At 29.7% G+C, this 23,857-nt stretch overlaps 4 protein-coding genes and 1 long non-coding RNA gene across 6 annotated transcripts in view; 4 read left to right on the top strand and 1 right to left on the bottom strand.

The window, feature by feature from the left end:
* The window catches only part of LOC130670829 (bicaudal D-related protein homolog), a 38,949-nt gene extending 36,346 nt beyond the window's left edge, over nucleotides 1-2,603 (top strand). Inside the window, exon 5 of the mRNA XM_057474387.1 lies at nucleotides 1,757-2,603. Within this exon, the coding sequence (XP_057330370.1) occupies nucleotides 1,757-2,380 (624 nt within the window). The 3' untranslated portion in view covers nucleotides 2,381-2,603. The remainder of the gene's footprint in view (nucleotides 1-1,756) is intronic.
* A 2,750-nt stretch (nucleotides 2,604-5,353) lies between these two features.
* On the bottom strand, nucleotides 5,354-9,510 carry LOC130670828 (transcription factor 25). Its single transcript, XM_057474386.1, has 5 exons — nucleotides 9,248-9,510; nucleotides 8,510-9,166; nucleotides 6,772-7,629; nucleotides 5,732-5,925; nucleotides 5,354-5,635 (listed from the first exon to the last, which is right to left on the bottom strand). The coding sequence occupies exons 1-5, from the start codon at nucleotides 9,383-9,385 to the stop codon at nucleotides 5,599-5,601; spliced, it is 1,884 nt and encodes a 627-aa protein (XP_057330369.1). The 5' UTR covers nucleotides 9,386-9,510; the 3' UTR covers nucleotides 5,354-5,598.
* Nucleotides 9,511-11,016: 1,506 nt separating this feature from the next.
* On the top strand, nucleotides 11,017-15,352 carry LOC130671259 (SET and MYND domain-containing protein 4-like). 2 transcript variants are annotated; one of them, XM_057475037.1, is made up of 5 exons: nucleotides 11,017-11,340; nucleotides 11,951-12,991; nucleotides 13,061-13,332; nucleotides 13,425-13,730; nucleotides 13,831-15,352. In XM_057475037.1, exons 2-5 carry the CDS (start codon nucleotides 11,953-11,955, stop codon nucleotides 14,080-14,082), a joined length of 1,869 nt encoding a protein of 622 aa, XP_057331020.1. In that variant the 5' UTR covers nucleotides 11,017-11,340; nucleotides 11,951-11,952; the 3' UTR covers nucleotides 14,083-15,352. The 2 variants fall into 2 exon arrangements, with proteins under 2 accessions (XP_057331020.1, XP_057331019.1); XM_057475036.1 differs by having other exon boundaries at nucleotides 11,018-11,399.
* A 670-nt stretch (nucleotides 15,353-16,022) lies between these two features.
* Nucleotides 16,023-21,388, top strand: LOC130671104 (uncharacterized). Its single transcript, XM_057474805.1, has 3 exons — nucleotides 16,023-17,118; nucleotides 17,186-17,454; nucleotides 19,494-21,388. The coding sequence occupies exons 1-3, from the start codon at nucleotides 16,023-16,025 to the stop codon at nucleotides 19,566-19,568; spliced, it is 1,440 nt and encodes a 479-aa protein (XP_057330788.1). The 3' UTR covers nucleotides 19,569-21,388.
* Nucleotides 21,389-21,398: 10 nt separating this feature from the next.
* Nucleotides 21,399-23,648, top strand: LOC130671266 (uncharacterized). The gene is made up of 3 exons (XR_008990492.1): nucleotides 21,399-22,641; nucleotides 22,735-23,154; nucleotides 23,325-23,648. It is a non-coding gene; the product is annotated as an uncharacterized LOC130671266 (long non-coding RNA).
* The last annotated feature ends 209 nt before the right edge of the window (nucleotides 23,649-23,857 follow it).

Raw genomic sequence — 23,857 nt, 5'->3', positions numbered from 1 at the left:
TCTCGATTTTTCACTTAAGTTTTTCGACAGCAATTCTCAGCGTACTTAGTTAAGATAGGAAAGGGCAGAAAAGGTGTGGTTGTTTTTATTTAAGTAAAATTATTGGTCCTGCACTCTTATGGGAGTATGAAGGAGGACCTTAAAGATTGTACGAAAATATTCGTAGAATTAAAAGAAAAAGTAACAGATGTTCTCCAAATGTTGTTTAAAATTAAGAAAGTTTGAAGTAAAAATATCTAAATTGTTTTATTGGGGATTAAAAAAAATGCATTTTAAGTGAGAAAAAACTCAAGGGCTTTTTCTAACCTTAAACGAAAATGCAGAAAATAGAAATATAAGCACGGTACAGGGTCGGCTTATGGCCATAAATCATCATAGAAAGGTTGAAAGTAAATGAAAAAATATACTTAAATATTTATAAATAAAGTTTAAAATAATGTTAAACGCTACACTTAGCCCTCTGAAATATTATTTTTCATAAATTTATGTAATACAAAAACGTTAAAATATTTCTGTATATTCTGGAATAATTGAACTTTATTTTGATGCTTACCATTATTTATAAAATATCATACTGAAATGAAAAAAAAAATTTGAAAATTTGAAAAAAAATATCTGTAGCGAGTCTCCCTTTATCTTTGATAATAATCATTTGAAGGTATAAAATTAACTGGTTTTGTAATAATCCATCTAATCAATCTAAATGACAAAGAATTCGTTTAAAAGAAGTTCAAAAAGTGTTTACTAATGGCGTGTTCGGCTGCTTGCTCTGATCCGCTCGGAGCAGGACCGATTAATACCGAAAGAATCCGATTGTTATTTTCAAATTGGAAATTATTTTACTCTGAAAATTTATTGACGAATAAGGACATTTTTCCTTATCTTTACGTGATGACCTAAAATATCATCATTTGTCACAATGATTAGGTCGTCGTTACCTATAACCTTTTTTTTTTTTTTTTAAATTAATTTACTAAAAAATATCCTATGTATAACTACCCTGATTAAACAACTGAATTCGATCGAATTAAACAAAATTAAATTTTTCATTCTATATTTAATTCAGATAAATTCTGTTAATTCGGTACCTAACTTAAAAATGAATTCTGTCTAATTCGGCAGGAAAACCAGAATTTGTCCAAATTAAAACTAATTTAAATAATTCTATTCGGTTAAATTCTGATTAATTCGAAAATAACTCTCCAATTTCTGGTTCTGAATCCGAATTAAACTGAATTAAAACGAATTTAAAATTTTCAAATCGGTTTTATTCTGTTTAATTCAAATTCAAATTTTCAATTCAGTTGAATTCTGTTTTGCAGAATTCGACAGAATATAACAGAATTAAAATTTTTAATTCGGTCGAATTCAGTTGTTTAATCAGGATAAACAATGTATGATTTTGATAAACATATCAATCAGCTTATTATTAGAGTGGTAACTGTTTAAATTATATAAATATAAGGTGTTCGAAAAATCTCACTCACTTTCGAAATTTTTCTATCTTAAAACCATTTTATGAATGAAATATACAAAAGGCTGATTCAGTAATCAGGTAGGGGGCCAACTATTGGGTGCCACTCTAAAAATAGTCTAGAGTTCAATAGATCAAATTAATTAAGACAAATAAATTATTATCTAAATGTTTGCATTGAATAAAGAAACCATTCCAGGGTGTGGTCTTTAAATTTACATATCGCTATAATTTAACTTTAAATATAATTCCCTAATTGATCATTTAATTTATTTATTTCAGGACTATTGTTCTGGAGCGCTTACCGAACTTGTTGAAGAGGTTTACAGTCTCGCCTTGACCGGACGAGGAGCGCCAGGAGAGTTGGGTCTTGCAGTGGAGTTGCATCGTGTCACCGAGGATTTGGAGCATACAAAACAGCAACTTAAACAAGTTCAAGACGAGTTAAAGAGACGTGGTGAAGCTTTACTGGACACGACAAGTAAATTGAGTGTATGTGAAGCTGAATTACGTGGGGTAAGGGAAGAACGTGATCGTGCCAGAGATGACATTGAGGACTCCGAGCTCAATAGAGATGAAGTTATTGCTCAAGCATATGCAGTAAGAGATCAAGCTGTTGCACGAAAAAATAGAGCGGAAGTCGAATTAGCGAGAACAAGAATAGATGTACTACAAGTTAACAGTCAGCTGATGGAAGCGATACAGCAGAAAATCGAACTGAGTCAGCAGCTGGAGCAATGGCAGATGGATATGCAGGCTCTCATAGACGAGCATGTTAAAAGTAAACTTACCCCCTCTAGTGCTCATATAGGAAATGGTAATTCAAGTGAGAATACAGACGTTACCGCTCCTGTAAGAAAGAAACGTAGTACAGGAAATTCTAAAAAAATGTTTGGACTATTTTAGCAGACAATTAAATTTTTTATAAAATAAAATTAACATTAAGACTTTATTAGATTATTTTAATGGAAAAATATTTTTTTTTTATTAAAAATATTAAGTATTAAATTTTTATTTAAAAAAAAAACATTATCATGTTATTGATTTATTTACTTTTTTTAAATTAAATAAACAATGAAAGATAAAAGTGAATAGTGTAATTAATCGATCAGAAATTTATTTTTTTTTAATTGATCTCGTGTCAATATATATATAGTCTCTGAAGAATTAATTTTTATGTTTATTATTAAATACAAATTTTTAAAATAAATATAATGTAAATATTGTAAGCTAATATAAATAAAATAATTGTATGTATTATTTATTAAAAAACTTTCGTATTATGTGTACTTAAGAAATAATTATCAAAATAGCTCATTTGTATGTGCATAAGTATTGAGTCTTTTTGTAAAAAAAAAAAAAAAAAAAAAAAAATTAACCAGTGAGAAATATATTTTTTTTAAACTGGTAAAAAATATAAATCATAAATGATCCGTCCTATTATAATTATTAGACGTTTGTGTAATACATTAATGTGAAATTTATTAAAATTTTAAAGTCAAAATTTAAATAAGAAAATAACTTATTAAAATGTTAGAAAAAATAAAATTACATAAAAAAAACGTTTTTATACTAAATATTGTTAATAGGATTAATTAAAAGATAATAAAGAAAAATTCTTTGCATTTTAGATTTGCATGATATATTAATATGTTTTACACGAATTCTAATATCAAATTATTTAATAGTAAAAAAAAACATTATTTGTGAAAATAAAATAACGTTAAATTAATAATAAACGACGTATGTTATTATTAAAATAAAAATATATGATGCATATTTATTTAATAAAAAATGATGAATAAAATTAAACGGCTGTTTATTTTTTTTTTGTAACAAATATTAATATTTACTTCAGAATACAGTTGATATTGTAATAAAAATTATAAATTTTCATGATATCTATTATGATATCTATGAATCCCGGAAAAAATAGATCCGGAAAGACAATATTTTTTATTCATTGAAAGCAAAGATCATCGTGAAATGAATTTCTAAGATCAAAAACAAGCTAGAAGTCGAACCTTGATTTTCACGATAATGTCCTCAAATTCATCCTCCAAAACAGTGATACATTAAAATATACCCAAAAAAATTTTTAAATTATAATAATAATAATACTAAATTTTTTTTAACACAGTAAGAGCTAAATAATGGTAGGTCATTAATATGAAGTTTCCAAGTTGATTGAAGAAAAATAAACATTCTTTCAGGATTTCAAAAATTGTAAGAGATTCTTTTTTTTCCCCGTGTACTTTTACGTTCGCAAAATAATAAAACGTACCTTTTTCATCTGGGGGACTTCGTCCCCAACCCCTACCGGGGCTCCTTTGAAGTACCTTTTTTCCATGGAAAAAATTAACAAGGAATTGAAAAGCAATGTAAGACATGATACGACCAAATAGTAAGGCCGAATATGAAGTTCCACATGAGATCAATAATCAGTTGAAAAATTGATTTTCCGAGCCTATTTTTTCCGGAGTTATTTTTTTCGATTACCATCTATTAACTATGAAAGTCATTCAAAATATGCTTATTCTCAAATTAAAAACTTATTTTTTATCAGAATTTCACGGGTGGCAAGGCAACGTTTATACGGGATTCCGAAATAACTGCCACAATTACTCGTAAACAGGAAAATTAAATAATGTCAAAAAATAAAAAGTATAATTTTGCTTGTCCATTTGATTGCTGCGAAAACCACAACAACGTATCAATCAATTTGATGTTTAGAATAACTATATAAAATCGACAGGCAACAGTTTTAATTTGACGATTTTAGGTCCCTGATAGGTTTAGTTAATCCAGATGCTATATTTTTTAAATCAATTTTGAAGAATGATTTGGTAAGGTATAAAAGAGAAGACTCCAAATTTATGAGATTCTTATTCCATTGCCAACTTCTTAAATCTACATGAATGCTTTTAACGTTAGAAACTTTGCTAGTACACAAAGTTTATCATATGATGCCATCTTGTATGTAGACTTCATTGTAATCAGGACTTGTAGTTGCAGGGCCCTAAGAGCCTGCCATTCCTCTTTCCCACATAAGCCACTCCAATGCACTGCCACGTAAAGAACATCGGACAGAAAATAACCCCCGCAGATGGTGGAAATTTCCGGAAAAAGTAGTCCCTTTCAGTCTTTGTGAGACGGCGTAAACGACCACAAGCCTTTCCTAATTTCACGCACCTTGTCTTTATGTTTTTTTGAGGCCCTGATCGAGATGTACCTCTAGGTATCTAACGCTTTTCCTAAATACTACTCTTGTGTTTCCTACTACAATTTTCGGTGGTTCTGATTCATACTTGAGCTTTCGTTGTCTCTTTGCTTTATAGGAATACGGATATTTGTCTTTGCGGAACGACACCATTTAAATGTCAAATTTACAATCCGTTGAGATTTTTTCTCGATATCGGCACGAAGTGCCTTTTTTGATGATAAGTAAGTCATTTTTTAGTAGATCATCAAACATAACATACTAGAATACCCTAGCACTGATCCTTATAAGCACCGCCTTGTTGTTTTACTTTCCTTCTTAAATCCCCACACTGAAAAAAAAAACTTTTCCCAAGTATAAATACTTCATTTAAACAAATATTTACTCGGTACGATACAAACATTTATATACTTAAACAAAGTTTTTTTTTTCTCAGTGCATAGCGATACTGACTTGTAAGTGAAATAATCCTAGACTACTTCGCATACACCATACGTTGTCAAATGCGCCGAAGATATCGAAGAGAAATGGGACTGCCAGGTTCTAGCAGGCGCCTCATCTCAACAATTGCATCCTCAGTCGACCTTTTGGCCATGAAGCCAAATTTATATAACTTTAAAATATCTTTTATTTTTATTGACAATGATTTTAATATTAATAGAACAAAAACATTACAACGTAATAATATACATTACTAAACTCAATAATATACATTACTAAACTTAATAATATAAATTACTAAACTCAATATTGAACTCTACAAAAATAAAGTTATAAACGTTTATATCATATTTTGTTTTTTTTATAAGTTAATTATTTTTTCAGGTTGAAAGTATTATTTAAATTATATTTCAATGCTTTTTCATAATTATTATTAGATGAAAATAGACAAGGTGTATGGAATTTAATCAAATTCATCTGGAGCTTCTCTTTCTTCATTTCTATAAAAAAAATAGATAATTATAAATAAATAATCTACATTCAATAAAATAAAATTATTTTAACAAATCTATATTGTATATATGTATTGATCTTACGGTATGTTAAGTTGATTAAGTTGAGCACGTAAATTTTCATCACCATTAGTAAAAAGTGAAGAGAGAAAAAGTGATATAATGTTTGAAGACGACGTATTAGACGGTCTTTGATTTGTCTCTTGTCTAACATAAATATTAATAGAATCTGCTGGAGGTAATGGATCATAAGAAAATATAGGCTCATCATTATGTATCTGAAATATTACAACGTTTGTTAATAATTTGTATCTATTATATGTACATTATATATTAGGGTGATCCAAAAAATAACAATTTTTTTTTTTTGTTCAAAAGTTATTTGAGGTTGAAGTCGAATTCATATTAAATTTTGAGATTTTCTTACTTTTCCGGCGAAACTATCAGACCTATTACAAAATATCATTGGACCTTTTTTGTAGACAATTTTATTCCTTAGAAGTTATATTCAATAAAAATTTTTCGAATTCCGCATTGTTTTCTGGTTATTTTTATTTTAATGTCAAGCTTTTAAAATCGATCAGAAGACTATTTTTGTTATGAGCATGACATTAAAATAAAAATAACTAGAAAACAATGCGGAATTCGAAAAATTTTTATTGAAAATAACTTCTAGGGAATAAAATTGTCTACAAAAAAGGTCCGATGATATTTTGTAATAGGTCTGATAGTTTCGCCGGAAAAGTAAGAAAATCTCAAAATTTAATATGAATTCGACTTCAACCTCAAATAACTTTTGAACAAATAGATTCCTCAAAAAAGGATACGAATCTTTTTTTGTAGAGCATTCAATTCCCTACAAAAATATGCCTGCCAATTATTCTTATGACGCATCGCTAGCTACTTATAAAAATCAGAAGACGTAAAAAAAATGTTTTCCATGTTATTCTTATGGAAAATAGAAAAGTGCGATGAGGAACCTCTTAATGTTAATATTAAGAGCTCTAATTGTCACATGCGTCTTTTTTTATCTAAATGAAACTTTTGAACCTGTTTCCGAGAAAAAAAAAAAATTTGTTATTTTTTGGATCACCCTATTATATATATTAAAATATCATTAGTACCCCAGGATGTGTAATTGTAACTTGTTTAATATCAGATAGAATAATATGACGTCGAATATTTTTAGGAAGTTGTCCTTGATATCTTTGAGTTCTTTTGGCTTTACAAAAAGTACCATACTCATCACCAGAATCAATTTTGTCCATAACAGTATTAGCAGCAGTTTCAAGCCAACTAATTATGTTTGCATCTTTCCAAAGAAGCCAAGTACGAATTACATATAAAGTTTGAAGTTTTTCCAAAGCAACACTTGTAGTTGCTTTAGCTACACTATTGAAATGATCGTGTCCTAAGAGTCTGGTGTCAGTTTGAACATTACATTTATCAAGTAGATCTGTTAAAACACCAGGAAACATGAAAAGAGCATGCTCAAGTAATTCATTGGCTGTTTCCTCATGTCCTAAATGAAAATGAGCTAACGCGAGACTGTATGCAATGTTTGGTAATTGTGTTAAATTTCTAGATACGTCCCAAACTTTACAAAAGTCAATAAGCCATTCATATTCTTTTGCACGCAATGCAAAGAAATCAATCGCCAAAACGATTGCCAAAGGATCACCTTCTGGATTAAGAGACAGTAACACTTTGCATAGCTCTAAACTTGTTCTGTAGCAACCGCGACCTCCAACAAACATCAGGTGTTTAAAAAGTGCAATAAAGAAAGGTCTATTTGTTTGATTTTTGTATGACAATCTACTGTTACCACCAATAAAATAAAAGTGTGTATGGAATGCACATTCAAAATAATGAACTGCACGTTCTACAAATTCTGCTGACATTTGTAAGTCTTCATTTAGCTTACAAAGTTCGGCAAATTGCAAAAGAGTATCTATATGATAAGGATGTGCATTTAAAATGCTCTGAAAAAAATTAATAGATTTATTATTATGCTTTATTTTTTCCATCATATTTTATGTATAGCGTATTAAGGGGGGGGAAGGGGTCTGAGACACAAAAAAAAGCATATTTGTGTGTTTTTTTTAGAGTACCTTCTTTATTAAAATTCTTAAAATTTGTGAAATTATTAAGCATCATTTCAAGAATATTCTGCTAAATTTTCACTAAAAAAATATTGAAAAACAAGCCAGTGGTAGTGGGGAGAACCGAGTCACCTAAAAAAAAAGTCTTCATGCCGTAGGCAGGATAACTTATGACTGCTTCATCTAAAATCAAAAACCCAAAAAGATTTCTTTAGTACATAAGTTCTTGGATTTGAACGAAGGATTTTTTTTTCTTCAATAACTACTTATTTTTTAATTAAACAAAAGAGATTTTTGGTAAAAATCAGAGTTTTTTGAATGCACCTTTACCAAAAATTAAAAAATGTATATTTTGTTTATTCCTTCGTTCAAATCCAAGATAAAATTATGCATTCAAGAAATCTTTTTAGTTTTTTAATTTCAAATGAAGTTGTCATGAGTTATCCTGCCTACGGCTTGGAGACTTTTTTTTTAGGTGACTCGGTTCTCTCCATTACCACTGGCTTATTTTTCAATATTTTTTCATGAAAATTTAGCAGAATATTCTTGGAATGCTGCTTAATAATGTCACAAATTTTAAGAATTTTAATAAAGAAGGCACTCTGAAAAAAAAAAATCACAGACCCCTTTCTCCCCTTGATCAATAAATCTATTGTGTGTATAAAAAAATGTTTAAGATAAAAGACTTAATACCCGATCAGGGATTTGTACCCGATCGAGTATCAGGTTATTTACCTTAGTCATAAGAAATATAACTTACGACAATATTTTCAGGATTTTGACTTTCAACAGCAGTAAAGAACTTCATTTGAATTTGCCTGTAACTAGAACTATGAACAAATACAAAATACTGAGAGTCATCATCTGATTTAATTGTCTGATCAATGATCATAGATATTCCAAAAAATTGCTTCGTAGGAAAACGACCAGTCAAAGTTGACCATGTTTTGCTTAAATGTCTGTTTTTTCTTTTATTTTTTTCACCACCTGCTTCAAGGAAATTTCTATTTCCACCACCGCACTTTCTTTTGAGCTCATTTTCTGCATTTAGAAACTTGTAATCAGTTTGTAGGACACTTTTCTTTGTTTTCTTGATTTCTTGAATAGTATCAGGGTCTTTATTTGAATTACTGCAACAAGGTTCATCTAGCTTACCAAGAAGATTATTTATTTCTCGTACAGTTTTATCAATTTCATCTATTTCAGTCGATTCATCTTCAATGCAATCAACTGTTTTACCACTTGAATAATTGTTTTTAACTAATAATTTGGTGCTGTCCTTATTTTTCTTTTTTTTGCGCCTTTTTTTCAACTTAATATTACTATTGTCATCAATCAAATCATCGTTGTCTTTAAGATCGGTTTCATCATCTTCATTATTATCAATCTCTTCATCATTGGCTGCGTTTTCTTCCAACTATTATCAAATAATTTTTGAAAATTTTAAAAATTGCAAGTCATATTAATACTGAATAAAAAAATATTATCAAATACTTACTAAATTAAATATATTAAAAGCTTTTGAATTATTTCTTAAAGTTGATGGTACAACTTGAACATTAGTATGTTTCTCATCATTTTCATCAGCAGTAATTTTAGTACTGTCGCTAATTTTTTTTAAATACCTTCTTGACATTATTGGATATTAATTACAAAACAAATTATTATTTTCCTAGAAGTGTTTAGGTACTACGTCCAGCTGTTTTGGTTGAAATAATAAGTGCACTGATAAAGTATATTAGGGTTAGGGTTAGACTAATCTACACCTACACCTACAATATCCATACACGATATGAGTGTACGAATTAAAATGATGATAAATTTTGTCACGAGATGGCTCGTTAAGTTACTTCGATGTTTGTTATTATTTTTTACGACAATTTGTATCAGTGCTGCCAGATCGTGGGATATTTTAACCCCTTCCCGCGGTCAAATAGCACGGAGTGTAATGGCAGGAGAGGGTAAAAATATCCCACGATCTGGCTGCACTGATTTGTATGCAACTTGCTATTGAATCTGACGTAAATTTACTGCCCGAATTAGAATTCAAGTTTACTTTAAAAGTTGACTAGAAAAAAAAGTTGTCGTTAATTTTCAGGCAACTTTTATGTCAATTTATTGTTAATTTGACTTAAAAAATTGCAGAGTATATTTTTACCGTCAAATTGTAAACAATTTTATGTATAAATTTGTTTACCTTCTAAAATGGTAAGAATGAACATTACTGACTTTTTTTTCGTTAAAAGCTACCTTTAAATTCAAGAAAAATTAACCGTAAATTTTTATTTTCAACTTTTGCTGTAAAATTGTCGGCAAATTCGGGCAGCAGATTTCAGATAGTTTCAACATCAAATTACCGTGAATTTCAAGCTAAAGTGGCTATTATCCCTGGTAGCCACCCTAACCGTAAGTTAACTACAAGCTACTGCCGTATTCTAAAGGTAACTTAAATGAAAGTGTTAGAGAGCAAGCAGTTACCTTTAAGTTGATGATAGTAAATTGTCTGTAACTTTTTATTCAATTGACTACAAGTGTTACTGTCAAGCAATGACGTTAAGTTGATTGAAAGTTTCACTTCAAATTGACGGCAAGTTTTTATGTCCAATTACATTCAAGTTACTCTGTCGTATTCTGAAGCCAACTTAAAAGAAAGTATTATCTTCATTATATTCTATTATTCAAGAAACACTGAATTAGTTTAAAAATAAGTACTTTTATAATTACACAATTTTTATAAAATTCCGGTTATACATTCTAATAATTATGAGCAAAATAAAACAAATGGGATTTATAATAATAATAAAAATTTTGCACTTGTTATTGTTTCAATTATATAATATTAAACGATTAATAGATGTAATTAAAGTTGTCAATTATGTATTTTACTTATAATTATAAAAAAAAGTGTTTTATATGGATAGTCAAGTAATGAATATGAATATAATTCTTGTAATTCGATTATGTATAGCTATTTGCTAAAAATTTAAATAAATACACATATTATTATAAAAAGTTATAGTTTTGTTATAATTTCATCGGACAATCTGAATTATTAATAAAAGTAAAAATTTGAATTTTGAAAATAATTCATAGAAATTCACCGATAATTATGAATAAAAATGAATTTAAATTAAAAATAATTTATTTGTTTTAGAATGTTGACTGATGATCATATATCCATCATATAGAATTTGTTTTTCTCACTAGAATATCTAAATTATAATTCAAATATTTTGTAATCATATTTACAGGTTAAAGTTTTACGTACTTTATCCCGTTGTAAATGCGGCCTTAAAATATATAAACAGGGGGATACCAAATGTATTTTCCTCATATGTTCTAAAGTTGTCTCAACGAAGGAGTGTGTTTCGAATGAGTAAAAGGGGTCCGTAGTGCGACGAACACTCGTTGGGACATCTAAGCTCATGATTTGGGTTCTATAAAAAAAAAAATAAAGAAGAAAACATTTGTTACAATATACCTCTGCCAGTGTTATAAAGGAACAAACGGCTGTCGATAAGAATAAAAGCAAAATTCCTTTGTTTATAATATTGCTGACGCAATCGAACGAATCTACAACGTAATTTACTTGTAAGATAATTTATTAATTATCCATCAAATATATTTAATGGTTTTTATTTTTCAATAAGGTAACTAAATATTATTTATCTTGTTTAAAATAAATATTTTGTTACTTAAGGGTATTCTCAAATTGTGCCCCCCCCCACTTTTTAAAAATGTGCAATGACTTTCAACTGTCATAACTGTATTCAAATTGATTTAATTAATAAAAAAGAATTAAAACCTCAATTGAAAAACAGACAATGTGGTAGCAATTTTGCCGAGATATATAATTAAAAAAAAAATACTTACAGTTGTTATCAATTAGGAGTTAAACGAAATTTGTTAGTTAAATTTTAGCCTAAAAAATTTGAAATTTCGAATCATAAAATTGACATGAAGATTTTACTGGAATTTATTTTACAAATCTCGTAAAACTCATTGATATTGACTCCAAGTAATTTTTTTTTTTAAATTGATAAAATTTTGATACGCTTATGAGAATTAAAAGTCATTGCAAATTTTCAAAAAGTGGAGGGGGGAACTGTCTTAGAATGGCCTGAATAATTAAAAAGAAAATTTTAAATACGTAATTGTTAAAAGTTATAAATAAAAATCTTTCACATTTATTTATCATTAGAAATGGATATAGATCACTTATTACGAGAGATGAATGCGCTGGTTATTCCCGATATATTATATCAAAAAATAGCTGATGAAAATTCGATTAAAAAAATGATACAACATTTAATAGAAAACGACGCGTTGCCAAGCATAAAACGTGAGTCCAAAAATGAAGAAACCGCTAAGAAAAAGTTAGAAGAAGGAAATAAGATGATATCAAGTGCACCACTCGATAAACTGATAGAAATTTATAATGAGGTGATAGCTTACGCACTACCTAGTTCAGAATTATTAGCACGTGGATTTGCAAATCGCTCGGCAGCACTAACGAATGGGGGTATGTATGAAGATTCTTCGAAGGATATAGAGAGAGCATTGGAAATCGGGTATCCAGATAATTTAAAGGCTAAATTATATGCTCGCAAAGCAAAGAATTTGTTAGCTTTGAATTCAATGATGAGCTCTGAAGTTGATGATGCTATTACCCAAGCAAACATCTGGGTAGAAAAAATGGATGATAATAATAGAAAAAGAGTGAAAAGCAGTTTAGATCAACTGAAGATAAAGAAATCTTCAAAAAAACCTTTTAAATTTTGGGAAATTAATGTCTTTTTACCTAAAATACCAGATGATAATCCGAAAATATTGAGAGCTTCAGGTGCTATCGGCATAAAAAATTCTGAAACATTTGGCCGTCATCTTGTAGCTACCAAAGATATTAAGGCAGGTGAAACTCTCTGGGTTCACAGATCTTATGCATTTACACTCATGTCTGAATACAGATATCGACATTGCTGGAATTGTTCGAGATATACTTGGAGTAGCATCCCTTGTAATCAATGTTCAAACGTTATCTACTGCAATGAAGAATGTCGTGACACTGCTTGGCAGAACCACCACGACGTCGAATGCCCAGCGATCACAGCAATTTTAGCTCAATTTGGATCTAGTGTAGAAAAATGTTTGCTTTGGGTGAGATTATTAGTTAGAGCTTTGAAAGAATTTGAAATAATTGAAGCATTGTATGATAAAGTTAACGAGATTGAATCAACACGAGGTAAGATTTAAATCTGTTTTTCTTATTTTTATTAATAATAACTTACTAATTCATACACAATTATTTCAGACCCAATTTTAAAACTTTTCACTGGAAATGTATACGATGATACAAAATATGCTAGTGTTTATTCCTTATTTCGATCAAAATCATATCCAATGTCCATAATGGGTATAGAACGTTTAATCGTTGAAATTCTATTTCTATTAAGTGGAACTACTGAAATATTATTCGGTAAAAAAATTGATGATCCAACTGAGTTAATGAACAACAAATGGACAACTTTTATTGGAAATTTGATATGTAGACACATTGAAATAGTTCTAACAAATTCGTTAAAAGTATTTGCATATTTTTATGTCTATCCTGTGTTTTTTAAATTTTTTTTATAAAATTTTCTGAAAGAATTTTTATCTCAATTGATGGGTTACAGATAACCTCAAATGATTGTCAAGGAAACTACGTAGCATGTGGCTCGTATTTGGCACCACTTTTAGATCTATGTAGCCATAGTTGTGACTATAACATCGACTCCATACGTTCAAGAGACATTGTAGCTCCGATTGCAGTTCAGCCAATCAAAAAAGGTCAACAAATATGTATCACCTATGGACCTAATTATTGGCAATCACCGGCTGCTGAAAGAAGACAATCGATACAAAAAAGTTTCAAATTTTTGTGTCAATGCACGGCTTGCGTTAATGGCTGGGGTCCAGATTATCAACCTCTACCATGTGTGGTAATTATTATTTATTTTTTCATATCGTTCATGAGACGTTAACTTACACGTTAAGTTTTCCAAATGAATCCTCACATTATTTAAAAATTTTTTTTAATAGGAACAGCTACCGGACAAAATCACCCATGAGCTAATTATAATTTCATTGAAATGTGCCACCTATATTCCTATGATAAATTTACTTGCGAAACGTTTTTCTAAAGATATTACACCAAGTAAAATTATTGAAATGATGTCTGATTTATCATCAATGCTCAATCTATTAGGTGGTGACAGATACCCTTGCAAAGAAATGATAAAAGCCAAAAAAGCATTAGCCCGCTTAATTATTTGCATTAGAAGATATACATGAATAAAAATTCGCAATATAAGTTTGAAAATGAGTAAATTTTTTACCCAAAATCTACTAAATATTTTTAATCTCAAAACAACTAAATCATACATTTTTATCGCTACAAACAAATTTTCAAGAAACACTGATATGAGAATTATTTTCATAATGAATATTTATAATGTAAAAGCCCTAATACCCGATCAGAGAACTAGTACCCGATCATGAATGTTTATATCTATATTTAGTATAATTTAGTAAATATAGATATACACATACATGAGTGATCGGGTACTAGTTCCCTTATGGGGTACTGGGCCTCCTATTTTATACTTTATATAAAATGTATGAAGTATAAGTTATAAATTAAAATAACTTCTTCAAGAAAATGAAAAAAATAAAATGTATGATGACGAAAGATAAAATTATTATGGTAATTTATGACAACGTAAAAGTTTTTTCTATGCAAACAGCCTCACTTATGACCTGTCACAAATCTGTAATGTTTATGCTTCCCCGTAATTTTAGCTGTTGATTATAATATAATCCGCATAGTTATCGGTGTCTGTAATTTACTTGTTAAACGTAATAAATAGAGTTAATTCAATGTAAACTAAGATATTTTAAGTTTAGAAAAAAAACAGTATCATTATAAACAGAGTTAATTCAATGTAAACTAAAATATTTTAAGCTTCGAAAAAAACAGTAAAGAAAATACAAAATTAACATTCTTTAATTTACAATTACATTGTAATTAGTTTAATTCATTAAAATAATATAATAATAAATAAATAAATGTAAACATAATAATTGCATTAACATGACTGCACGGAAAAAAAATGAACTATATAAATTGAGAACGACAAGTAGTATAATGGTGCCGCGACTACATATCCGCAGACAAAATAACCGCGACAAAATATCCCGGACAAAATAACCGCACGACAAAATATCCGCGGAAAAAATAACCACACGACAAAATGTCCGCGGACAAAATAACTACATGACAAAATGTCCTCGGGCAAAATAATCACACGACAAAATATCCTTAAGAAAAATTTATATGGTAATGGTCATATTTTTATAATCACACACACACACAAAATTCGTGAAAAAAGGGCGCTATTTTTCATAGCTTTTTTGTGTGTCGGCACATTTTTGTAATCGCACACACACAAAATTCGTGAAAAAAGAGCGCTGTTTTTGACAGCTTTTTTGTGTGTGGGTATATTTTTGTAATTGCACACACACAGAATTCGTAAAAAAAGGGGGGTTTTTTTTTATACCTTTTTGTGTGTCGGTACATTTTTGTAATCGCGCACACACTAAATTTGTGAAAAAAGGGTGCTATTTTTTACAGCTTTTTGGTGTGTGGGTATATTTTTGTAATTGTACACACACAATGGTCATAAATGACTATTGAAATGTAATTCAATCATGACAAATGTATACTCGATAATTTGAATGTATTTATGAATTACAATATTTATGCCATTAGATCATTACATTTGCAGATCATTAATAATATTGTTTTACATAAAAATTATTCTTGTATACTTCAGTAATAAAACTTGTCAAAACTTGCTTGATAATTCCTAATTAATCATTATAAATTAGTTATTCAAATATATCGATTTGACGTTTTTTTGGCAACTGATATTTGACCGTACAGTTATTTTGTCACGGTTGCTTCGTCAACTGATTTAGTTTTTCCGGTAAATTTTATCGCGCGGATCGATTATGTCTTGTGGTTATTTTGTCGTTAGGATGTTTAGCCCGCGGTTATTTTGTCGTGCGGTTATTTTGACCTCGGATATTTTGTCGTGTGGTAATTTTGTCTGCGGTTATTTTGTCTTCGGATATTTTGTTACGGAACCAGTATAATGATAAAGTGATCAGTAAATACTATCATTCTAAATATATATATTTTAATGACTCATTATTTTGTCTGAATTACAGCTATGGATGGAGAAAAACTAGCTCGGGAAATAGAGTCATTCACTTTCAGAGAACGTACAAGTGACAGTTACTATGAGAATTTAATTGAAGACGCTATTCAAAAAACAATAAAAGAAGGAGAGATTTCTATTAAACATGAATCAAAAAATAAGGAAATCGCAACGCAAAAAATAGATTTAGGAAATAAGGTGGTATCAATCGCACCTTTGGATGAATTGATAGAAATTTATAGCGGAGCAATAGCCTGCTATGCACTGCCGGGTTCAGAATTATTAGCACGTGGATTTGCAAATCGCTCGGCAGTACTAGCAAATTTTGGAATGTATGAAGATTCTTTGAAGGATATAGAAAGAGCATTTGAAATCGGGTATCCAGATAATTTAAAGGCTAAATTATATGCTCGCAAAGCAAAAAATTTGCTAGCTCTTAATCCAAAAATGTGTCCTGAAGTTAATGACTCCATTACCCAAGCAAATATTTGGGTAGAAAAAATGGATGATGATAATAAAAAAAAAGTGGAAGACAGCTTAGATCAACTGAAGATGAAATCTTTCAAAGAACCTGTTAAAAAATGGGATGATAGTTTATTTTTGCCAAAAATGACCAATGATAATCCTAAAATATTGAGAGCTTCAAGCGCTATTGATATCCGGCAGTCTGAGAAATTTGGTCGACATATTGTAGCTACAAAAAATATTAAAGCAGGTGAAGTTATTATGACACACAAAGCTTATTCAGCGGTACTAATGAATAAATATTGGCACACATACTGTTGGAATTGTTTAAAATTTACTTGGAGTTGCGTTCCTTGCAGTCAATGCGCCAATGTCGTTCACTGTAACGAAAAATGCCGCGATGACGCCTGGCAGAAGAACCACGATATTGAGTGTCCTGTTATCAATGCACTTGTAGCTATTGATAAAAAGATGATCAAAATGAGTCTTATGAGTCTGCGAATACTTGTAAAGCTTGTAGCTATTGATAAAAAGATGATCAAAATGAGTCTTATGAGTCTGCGAATACTTGTAAAAGCTATTAAAGAATTCGGAACAGTAGAAGCATTATTCAATAAAGTCCAAGAAATTGATCAAATTGACGGTAAAATTTTTGTTTTATTTTTATGAAATGATTTAATTACTTATATATTTTTTTATGATTTTTATAGATTCAATTACAAAATGTTTCACTCAGGGAGTGTTTGATGATACCAAATATGCAAGTGTATACGCATTTTTACGAATAAATTTTGAAGTATGGAAATCAATATTTTATACTTGTAAAGCTATCAAGATACTTTTTATTTTGGCTGCAACAACTGATGTATTCAATAAAAAAATTGATAAGATCCGCGAGTTAAAAAATATTAATTTTGGAAATTTTATCGGAAAATTACTGTTTCAACATATGGAAATTGCTACAACTAATTCCATTGCGGTAATTATTAATTATTTTTCCATTTATCATGTAACAAAATCAATTAACAAAAGACTTATTGATTTTGGGTAATGTATCCCAAGTCATAAATAAAACTTGATTTAGACTTGGTTTACCAAGTCGAAATTTGGAGCTGTTTTTTATAAGACAAACTCGACTTTTTTTACGGAGATATGAAATCCATTGAGTTTTCGCCTTGGTTTAGACTTAACTGGCTCACTTAGTCACGATTTAAGACGAAAAAGTTGAAGATTTTGATTTAAAATTGACTTGGTTTTGATTTATTCGACTTAAATTTTAAGACGAAAAAGTCAAGATCAAGTCGAAATTGACTTGGTTTAGACTTATTCGGCTTAAAATATAAGGCGAAAAAGTCAAAACTACGGTGAAATAATTTTTATATATTAAGGCGAAAGTAAGGCGAATATATAACTTTTTTTCGACTTAATTCAGCAAACCAAAAGTAAGGTGAATGACTATCGTGCTCGAAGCAAAGGCGAATAAGTTCAAACTAAGATTAAAAAAATACAAATAAGATGAAATTAAGATGAAAAAAGTTAAAAAAAATCTGGGCGTTGGTTGACCCTGCAGGCCAGCCCCAAAACTTCCCGCTGTTTTCGAGCTCAAGGAGCTTGAAAAAATCACTGTGATTATATTTTCGAGCTCTTCGAGCCCGAAAATGCTATTACATGGAATCATTTTTTTATGAGCTTTTCAAGCTCTAACAAGTTACGTTTTATGCTAGAGTTTGAAAAGTTAAGAATCGAAAATCGTTAATGAAGAAGCGGCTTTTAAATTTTTATTATCGATTATGTTATCTGAAATAAATGTGTTGAGGCAGAAATCAAGGTCAGTGATCAAAATCAAGATTTGAATGAGTTTTTTGACTTAGGTCAGAGCAATAATATATGGAATATCCGAGAAAAACATTAAAGACTGGGTTTTTCAATTTTTTGCTGACAATATGTTTAAACTAAGGAACAAGTTTTATGACATTATCTGATGATCGAAAGAGACTATAAAGAGAAAGAGTTGGTATGATTTCAGACACATTTTAGCACATTATATTTTGATTTATCTGGAAAAAATAACATAAAATGTTATGTTTTTGACTTTTCAGCGCCGATATTTTTTGAACTAATCAACCGATATTGACGTTTGAGGTGGCAATCGGCGCGTTTTCTTGGATTCTAGAGCTGATAGAATTTTGAAATTGATCGGATAAGTCACTTTAAAGATAATAGAAAAAAACCGTTTTTTATCATTTCTTTCGCCAACGATATCTCTCGAACAAATTAACCGATTGAGATGGTTGAGGTAGCATTCGACGCGGCTCATAAAGTTCTAGAGCTGATTAGATTTTGAAGTCGATCGTTCAAGTCGTTTCTGAGAAATCACTAAAAAACTAAAAAAAAAAATTTTTTTTTTCTCGTAATTCGCCAATATTTTCGAGTCTACTTGATCAAATGATCTGAAATTTTCAGAAAAATTGAGGGCCAACAAGCTCTTTCGATTGCCACCTCAACCATCTAAATCGATTCATTAGTTAAAAATTTACAAAGAGTTTACACACAACACACACACACACACACACACACACACACACACACACACACACACACACACACACACACATACATACACACACACACACATACATACATACATACACTCGGACATCATTCTGAAAATAGTCAGAATAGCTTCCTAGGACCTCAAAACGTCGACATCTGATGAAAACTCGACTTTCGAAAATCGGGGTGAAAACAATAACTTCCCAACTTTTCGAAAATCGTCGATTTTCTTAGCGGGAAGTTAAAAAGTTGAGATCTTATCGAAAAATCGTCGGCAAATTGACAACTTCAAAAGAAAATAAGGTGAAGCGAGCCTGAATCAAGTTTTATTTTTGACCCGGGTATAACTAAAATATTTTTTTTTAATTCTATTAAATAATTAGACCAATGAAAATTAAATAGATTAATTTCATCGCATATACCTTGAAATACATTATGTATAATGCTCTTTAAAAATTGTTTTAGATAATGCCGAATGACAACAAAGGAAATACGGTAAAAGTCGATAGCGTTTTATTGCCACTTTTAAGTTCCCGATGAAAAAAGATTTTGTCTAATCATATATGAATATATATGTTCATATTTATGATCATATATGATTATATATAATCATATATGAAGTTATATATAATCATGCATGATTATATATGGGGTCATATATAATTATATATAATTATATATGACCTCATACATAATTAGATCTGATCATACCTGGCTGTTATGAGCCCATATATAAGTCTATATATGATCAGATCTGATTATATATTAGTCTATATATAATTAGATCTGATCAGATCTGATTATATATAAGTCTATGTATAATTAGATATGATCATACTTGGCTGTTATAACCCCATATATAATCATACATAAGTCTATATATGATGAGATCTATTTATATATAAGTCTATATATAGTTAGATTTGATCATACCTGGCTGTTATGGCCCCATATATAAACATATACAAGTCTATATATGATCAGGTCTGATTATATATGAGTCTATGTATAATTAGATATAATCATACCTGGCTGTTATCACTCCATATATAACCATATATAAGTCTATATATGATCAGATCTGATCATATATGAGTCTATATATAATTAGATATAATCATACCTGGCTGTTGTAACCCCATATATGATAATATATGAGTCTATACATGATTAGATCTGATCAGACATGATTGATACAAACTCATATATAATTAGATATAGGCCTATATATAATTAGATCTGATCAGACATGACTGATATAAACCTATATGTAGTTATATATGTCTATGTATGTTTAAATCTGATCAGACTTCATTGATATGAAAAATATATATATATATATATATACATATATACAGGGTGATTCAGAATTACCTTCACAGCGGAAAAATTTGAATAGAGGAGACGATTCTGAGCATAAAGTTCCTTAGCCATTTTTCAAAATTCTCAATAGTTTTTGAGTTATTTAAAATCTAAATTGACCAATCAAAGACATGCTTTGAGATTTAAAAAAAAATAAAAAGAATAATAAAAAAGTTTGGCAACGCCGCAACAGTAAACTTCAAGTTATACACTATTTATTTAATTTAAAAAGTTCGATTTGTCACAAAAGAGAAACAAAACACACAATTACAACATAAAATATATTCGTATATTTTGTTTTATCTTTTCTCTTTTTATAGAAAGAATTATTAATGGAAAATAATGCTTTAATTAAAAATAAAGCTTTTGGAAATTCGACAAAACAAAAATTACAGATTTTTAATTATATGATGAGCAACCCAGATTAAAAAAAGAAATTTGAAAACTAATTGAATTATGTTTTACCAGAATAGAAGCAATTTCAAATAGACAAATATATAGATACACATTATTTTAAAATCTTTTATTCCGCTTGCTCTGTCTCGCTCAAGACTTTGCTAAGCGCTCATTGTACGTCATACAAAACATATTTGTAAAGATCTCGCGGATTGTCTTGTTAAACATCATCCAAGTGATCTTTCTCGGCGATTAGCTATCTGACTATCTCGCTAACGATCTTGCTGGTGATCTTTCTTAGAATTTTGCTGGTGATCTTGCTGATGGTCTTGCTGGTGGTCTTGCTGGTGGTCTTGCTGGTGGTCTTGCTGGTGGTCTTGCTGGTGGTCTTGCTGGTGGTCTTGCTGGTGGTCTTGCTGGCGGTCTTGCTGGAGGTCTTGCTGGAGGCCTTGCTGGTGGTCTTGCTGAAGATCTTGCTGATGGTCTCGCTGGTGATCTTTCTGATGGTCTTGCTGAAGGTCCTGCTAGTGATCTTTCTGGTGGTCCTGCTGGTGATCAGCCAGATGGTCAGCAAGATCACCAGCAAGACCATCAGCAAGACCACCAGCAAGACCACCACCAAGACCACCAGCAAGACCACCAGCAAGACCACCAGCAAGACCACACCACCAGCGAGACCATCAGCAAGACCACCAGCAAGACCATCAGCAAGACCACCACCAAGACCCTCAGCAAGACCATCAGCAAGATCACCAGCAAAATTCTAAGAAAGATCACCAGCAAGATCGTTAGCGAGATAGTCAGATAGCTAATCGCCGAGAAAGATCACTTGGATGATGTTTAACAAGACAATCCGCGAGATCTTTACAAATATGTTTTGTATGACGTACAATGAGCGCTTAGCAAAGTCTTGAGCGAGACAGAGCAAGCGGAATAAAAGATTCTAAAATAATGTGTATCTATATATTTGTCTATTTGAAATTGCTTCTATTCTGGTAAAACATAATTCAATTAGTTTTCAAATTTCTTTTTTTAATCTGGGTTGCTCATCATATAATTAAAAATCTGTAATTTTTGTTTTGTCGAATTTCCAAAAGCTTTATTTTTAATAAAAGCATTATTTTCCATTAATAATTCTTTCTATAAAAAGAGAAAAGATAAAACAAAATATACGAATATATTCTATGTTGTAATTGTGTGTTTTGTTTCTCTTTTGTGACAAATCGAACTTTTTAAATTAAATAAATAGTGTATAACTTGAAGTTTACTGTTGCGGCGTTGCCAAACTTTTTTATTATTCTTTTTAATTTTTTTTAAATCTCAAAGCATGTCTTTGATTGGTCAATTTAGATTTTAAATAACTCAAAAACTATTGAGAATTTTGAAAAATGGCTAAGGAACTTTATGCTCAGAATCGTCTCCTCTATTCAAATTTTCCCGCTGTGAAGGTAATTCTGAATCACCCTGTATATATATATATATATATATTAAATAATATGACAATTTTTTAATATCAATGTTATTAAATTTTTATTCTGTCAACTATCAATCAAACTTAAATCCCCAATACTTAAAAAATATTCAAAGGTTTCGGCGGCAATTTAAAAGTATAAATCGATATCGATTGATATACGAATATTTATAAGTTTATAGATAAATTCATCATTAGGTGCATTATCTACGTAGGATGTATCAATTTGATTATTTGAGTTAAGTAATGCCAAAAACGTTTCTTAATTGTAAGTGTATAACAGACTAGAGGATCAGACTACAAACCATCGATAACCAAAGTTAAACAGCATCGACGTGGGACATTAATTGGACGGGTGACCTCGTAGTAAAATAATAGTCAATGGTTAATAATTTTTTTTTTTAATTAATTTTAACCGACATTGATATTGATGAAGACAATAAATCCTAATTAAACAACTTAATTAATAATTTACAGATATTCTAAATGAGATTCTAAAAAAGACTATATTCGTTCATGCATGATTATATATAATCATATATGATCATGTATAAACAGATCAAGTTATGTATGATCAGACCTGGCCAATTTTTGGATCTGATCATATATAGACAATTATGCATGACCATATATAATTAGACAAAATCTTTTTTCATCGGGTTTATGCAGCCACAGCTGTGATTGCAATGTTTATCAATATGCTTCCGGAAACATTAATGCAGTTATTGCACTGCAACCGATAAAAAAAAGTGACCAGATTTGTATCGGCTACGCGTCGTATTATCGAGATGCACCAACTCAGAGACGACAGCTTTTGATGGAAAAAAATCATTTTGGTGTGAATGCATTCCTTGTAGTAATAATTGGAACCTACAGTATCGTCCACCGTCGCGTGTGGTAATTTTTTTTCTTTTTTATTGTTAATTGAATAACTGTCTCCACGAACAAATCCTAAACCTTTATTGTCTTTAAGCTTAACAACACGGGGAACTTTTTATCAATGATTTTGTTGCATAAAATGTATTCAATGCAGTAGAAAAGTTATTAATTGACTTTTTATTTTATAGGCGCAGCCAGTGGCGATAAAAAATATGAATAAATTACTTCAAATTATGAAGAAATATAACGAATATCCACCGATAGTTAAATCATATCAAAAATCAACCCGTGATAAATCTCCACGTGATATTTTAAAAACAATTTCGGGATTATTGGAATTGCTCAATACTTATGGCAATTATGTTAATTACTGTACCGAAATAGAACATGCAAAAAATTTATTACTTAATATTTACATGTGGATTGCTGGATACTAATAATTTTTTTTAACATTTCCTTTAGCTTTAAAAAAAAAAATTTTATAATTTTAAACTATGGTATAGTAGAAATTAATATTTTGTTATGAACAGTAAAAAATAATAAAATAAAACCAAAAAATCATATAGTTTTAAAAAGAAAAACTAAATTATTACTTTTATATAATTATAACATTATTTTCATAGCGTAATGATAATTGTTTGAATTAATAAATCTACAAAATATAATTGATGGTCACTTAAATTTATCAATTGTAAAATTTCATTTTACTTTTTCAATAAAA

Source organism: Microplitis mediator, chromosome 7 (assembly GCF_029852145.1).
Source record: "Microplitis mediator isolate UGA2020A chromosome 7, iyMicMedi2.1, whole genome shotgun sequence".
NCBI classification, from domain to species: domain Eukaryota; kingdom Metazoa; phylum Arthropoda; class Insecta; order Hymenoptera; family Braconidae; genus Microplitis; species Microplitis mediator.
Note: the sequence above shows the minus strand (reverse complement) of the source record. Positions and strands in the feature narration are given on the sequence as shown.

Excerpts from the sequence above, each read along its gene's own strand:
- LOC130670828 (XM_057474386.1), bottom strand. The coding sequence starts at position 9,385 with ATGTCAAGAAGGTATTTAAAAAAAATTAGCGACAGTACTAAAATTACT. Across the intron at positions 9,167-9,247 it reads CTTTTAATATATTTAATTTA|TTGGAAGAAAACGCAGCCAA; the intron begins GTAAGTATTTGA and ends ATTTGATAATAG. Across the intron at positions 7,630-8,509 it reads AAAATCCTGAAAATATTGTC|AGCATTTTAAATGCACATCC; the intron begins GTAAGTTATATT and ends AATTTTTTTCAG.
- LOC130671259 (XM_057475037.1), top strand. The coding sequence starts at position 11,953 with ATGGATATAGATCACTTATTACGAGAGATGAATGCGCTGGTTATTCCC. Across the intron at positions 12,992-13,060 it reads CGAGATTGAATCAACACGAG|ACCCAATTTTAAAACTTTTC; the intron begins GTAAGATTTAAA and ends CAATTATTTCAG. Across the intron at positions 13,333-13,424 it reads TTCTAACAAATTCGTTAAAA|ATAACCTCAAATGATTGTCA; the intron begins GTATTTGCATAT and ends GATGGGTTACAG.
- LOC130671104 (XM_057474805.1), top strand. The coding sequence starts at position 16,023 with ATGGATGGAGAAAAACTAGCTCGGGAAATAGAGTCATTCACTTTCAGA. Across the intron at positions 17,119-17,185 it reads AGAAATTGATCAAATTGACG|ATTCAATTACAAAATGTTTC; the intron begins GTAAAATTTTTG and ends TGATTTTTATAG. Across the intron at positions 17,455-19,493 it reads CTACAACTAATTCCATTGCG|ATAATGCCGAATGACAACAA; the intron begins GTAATTATTAAT and ends AAATTGTTTTAG.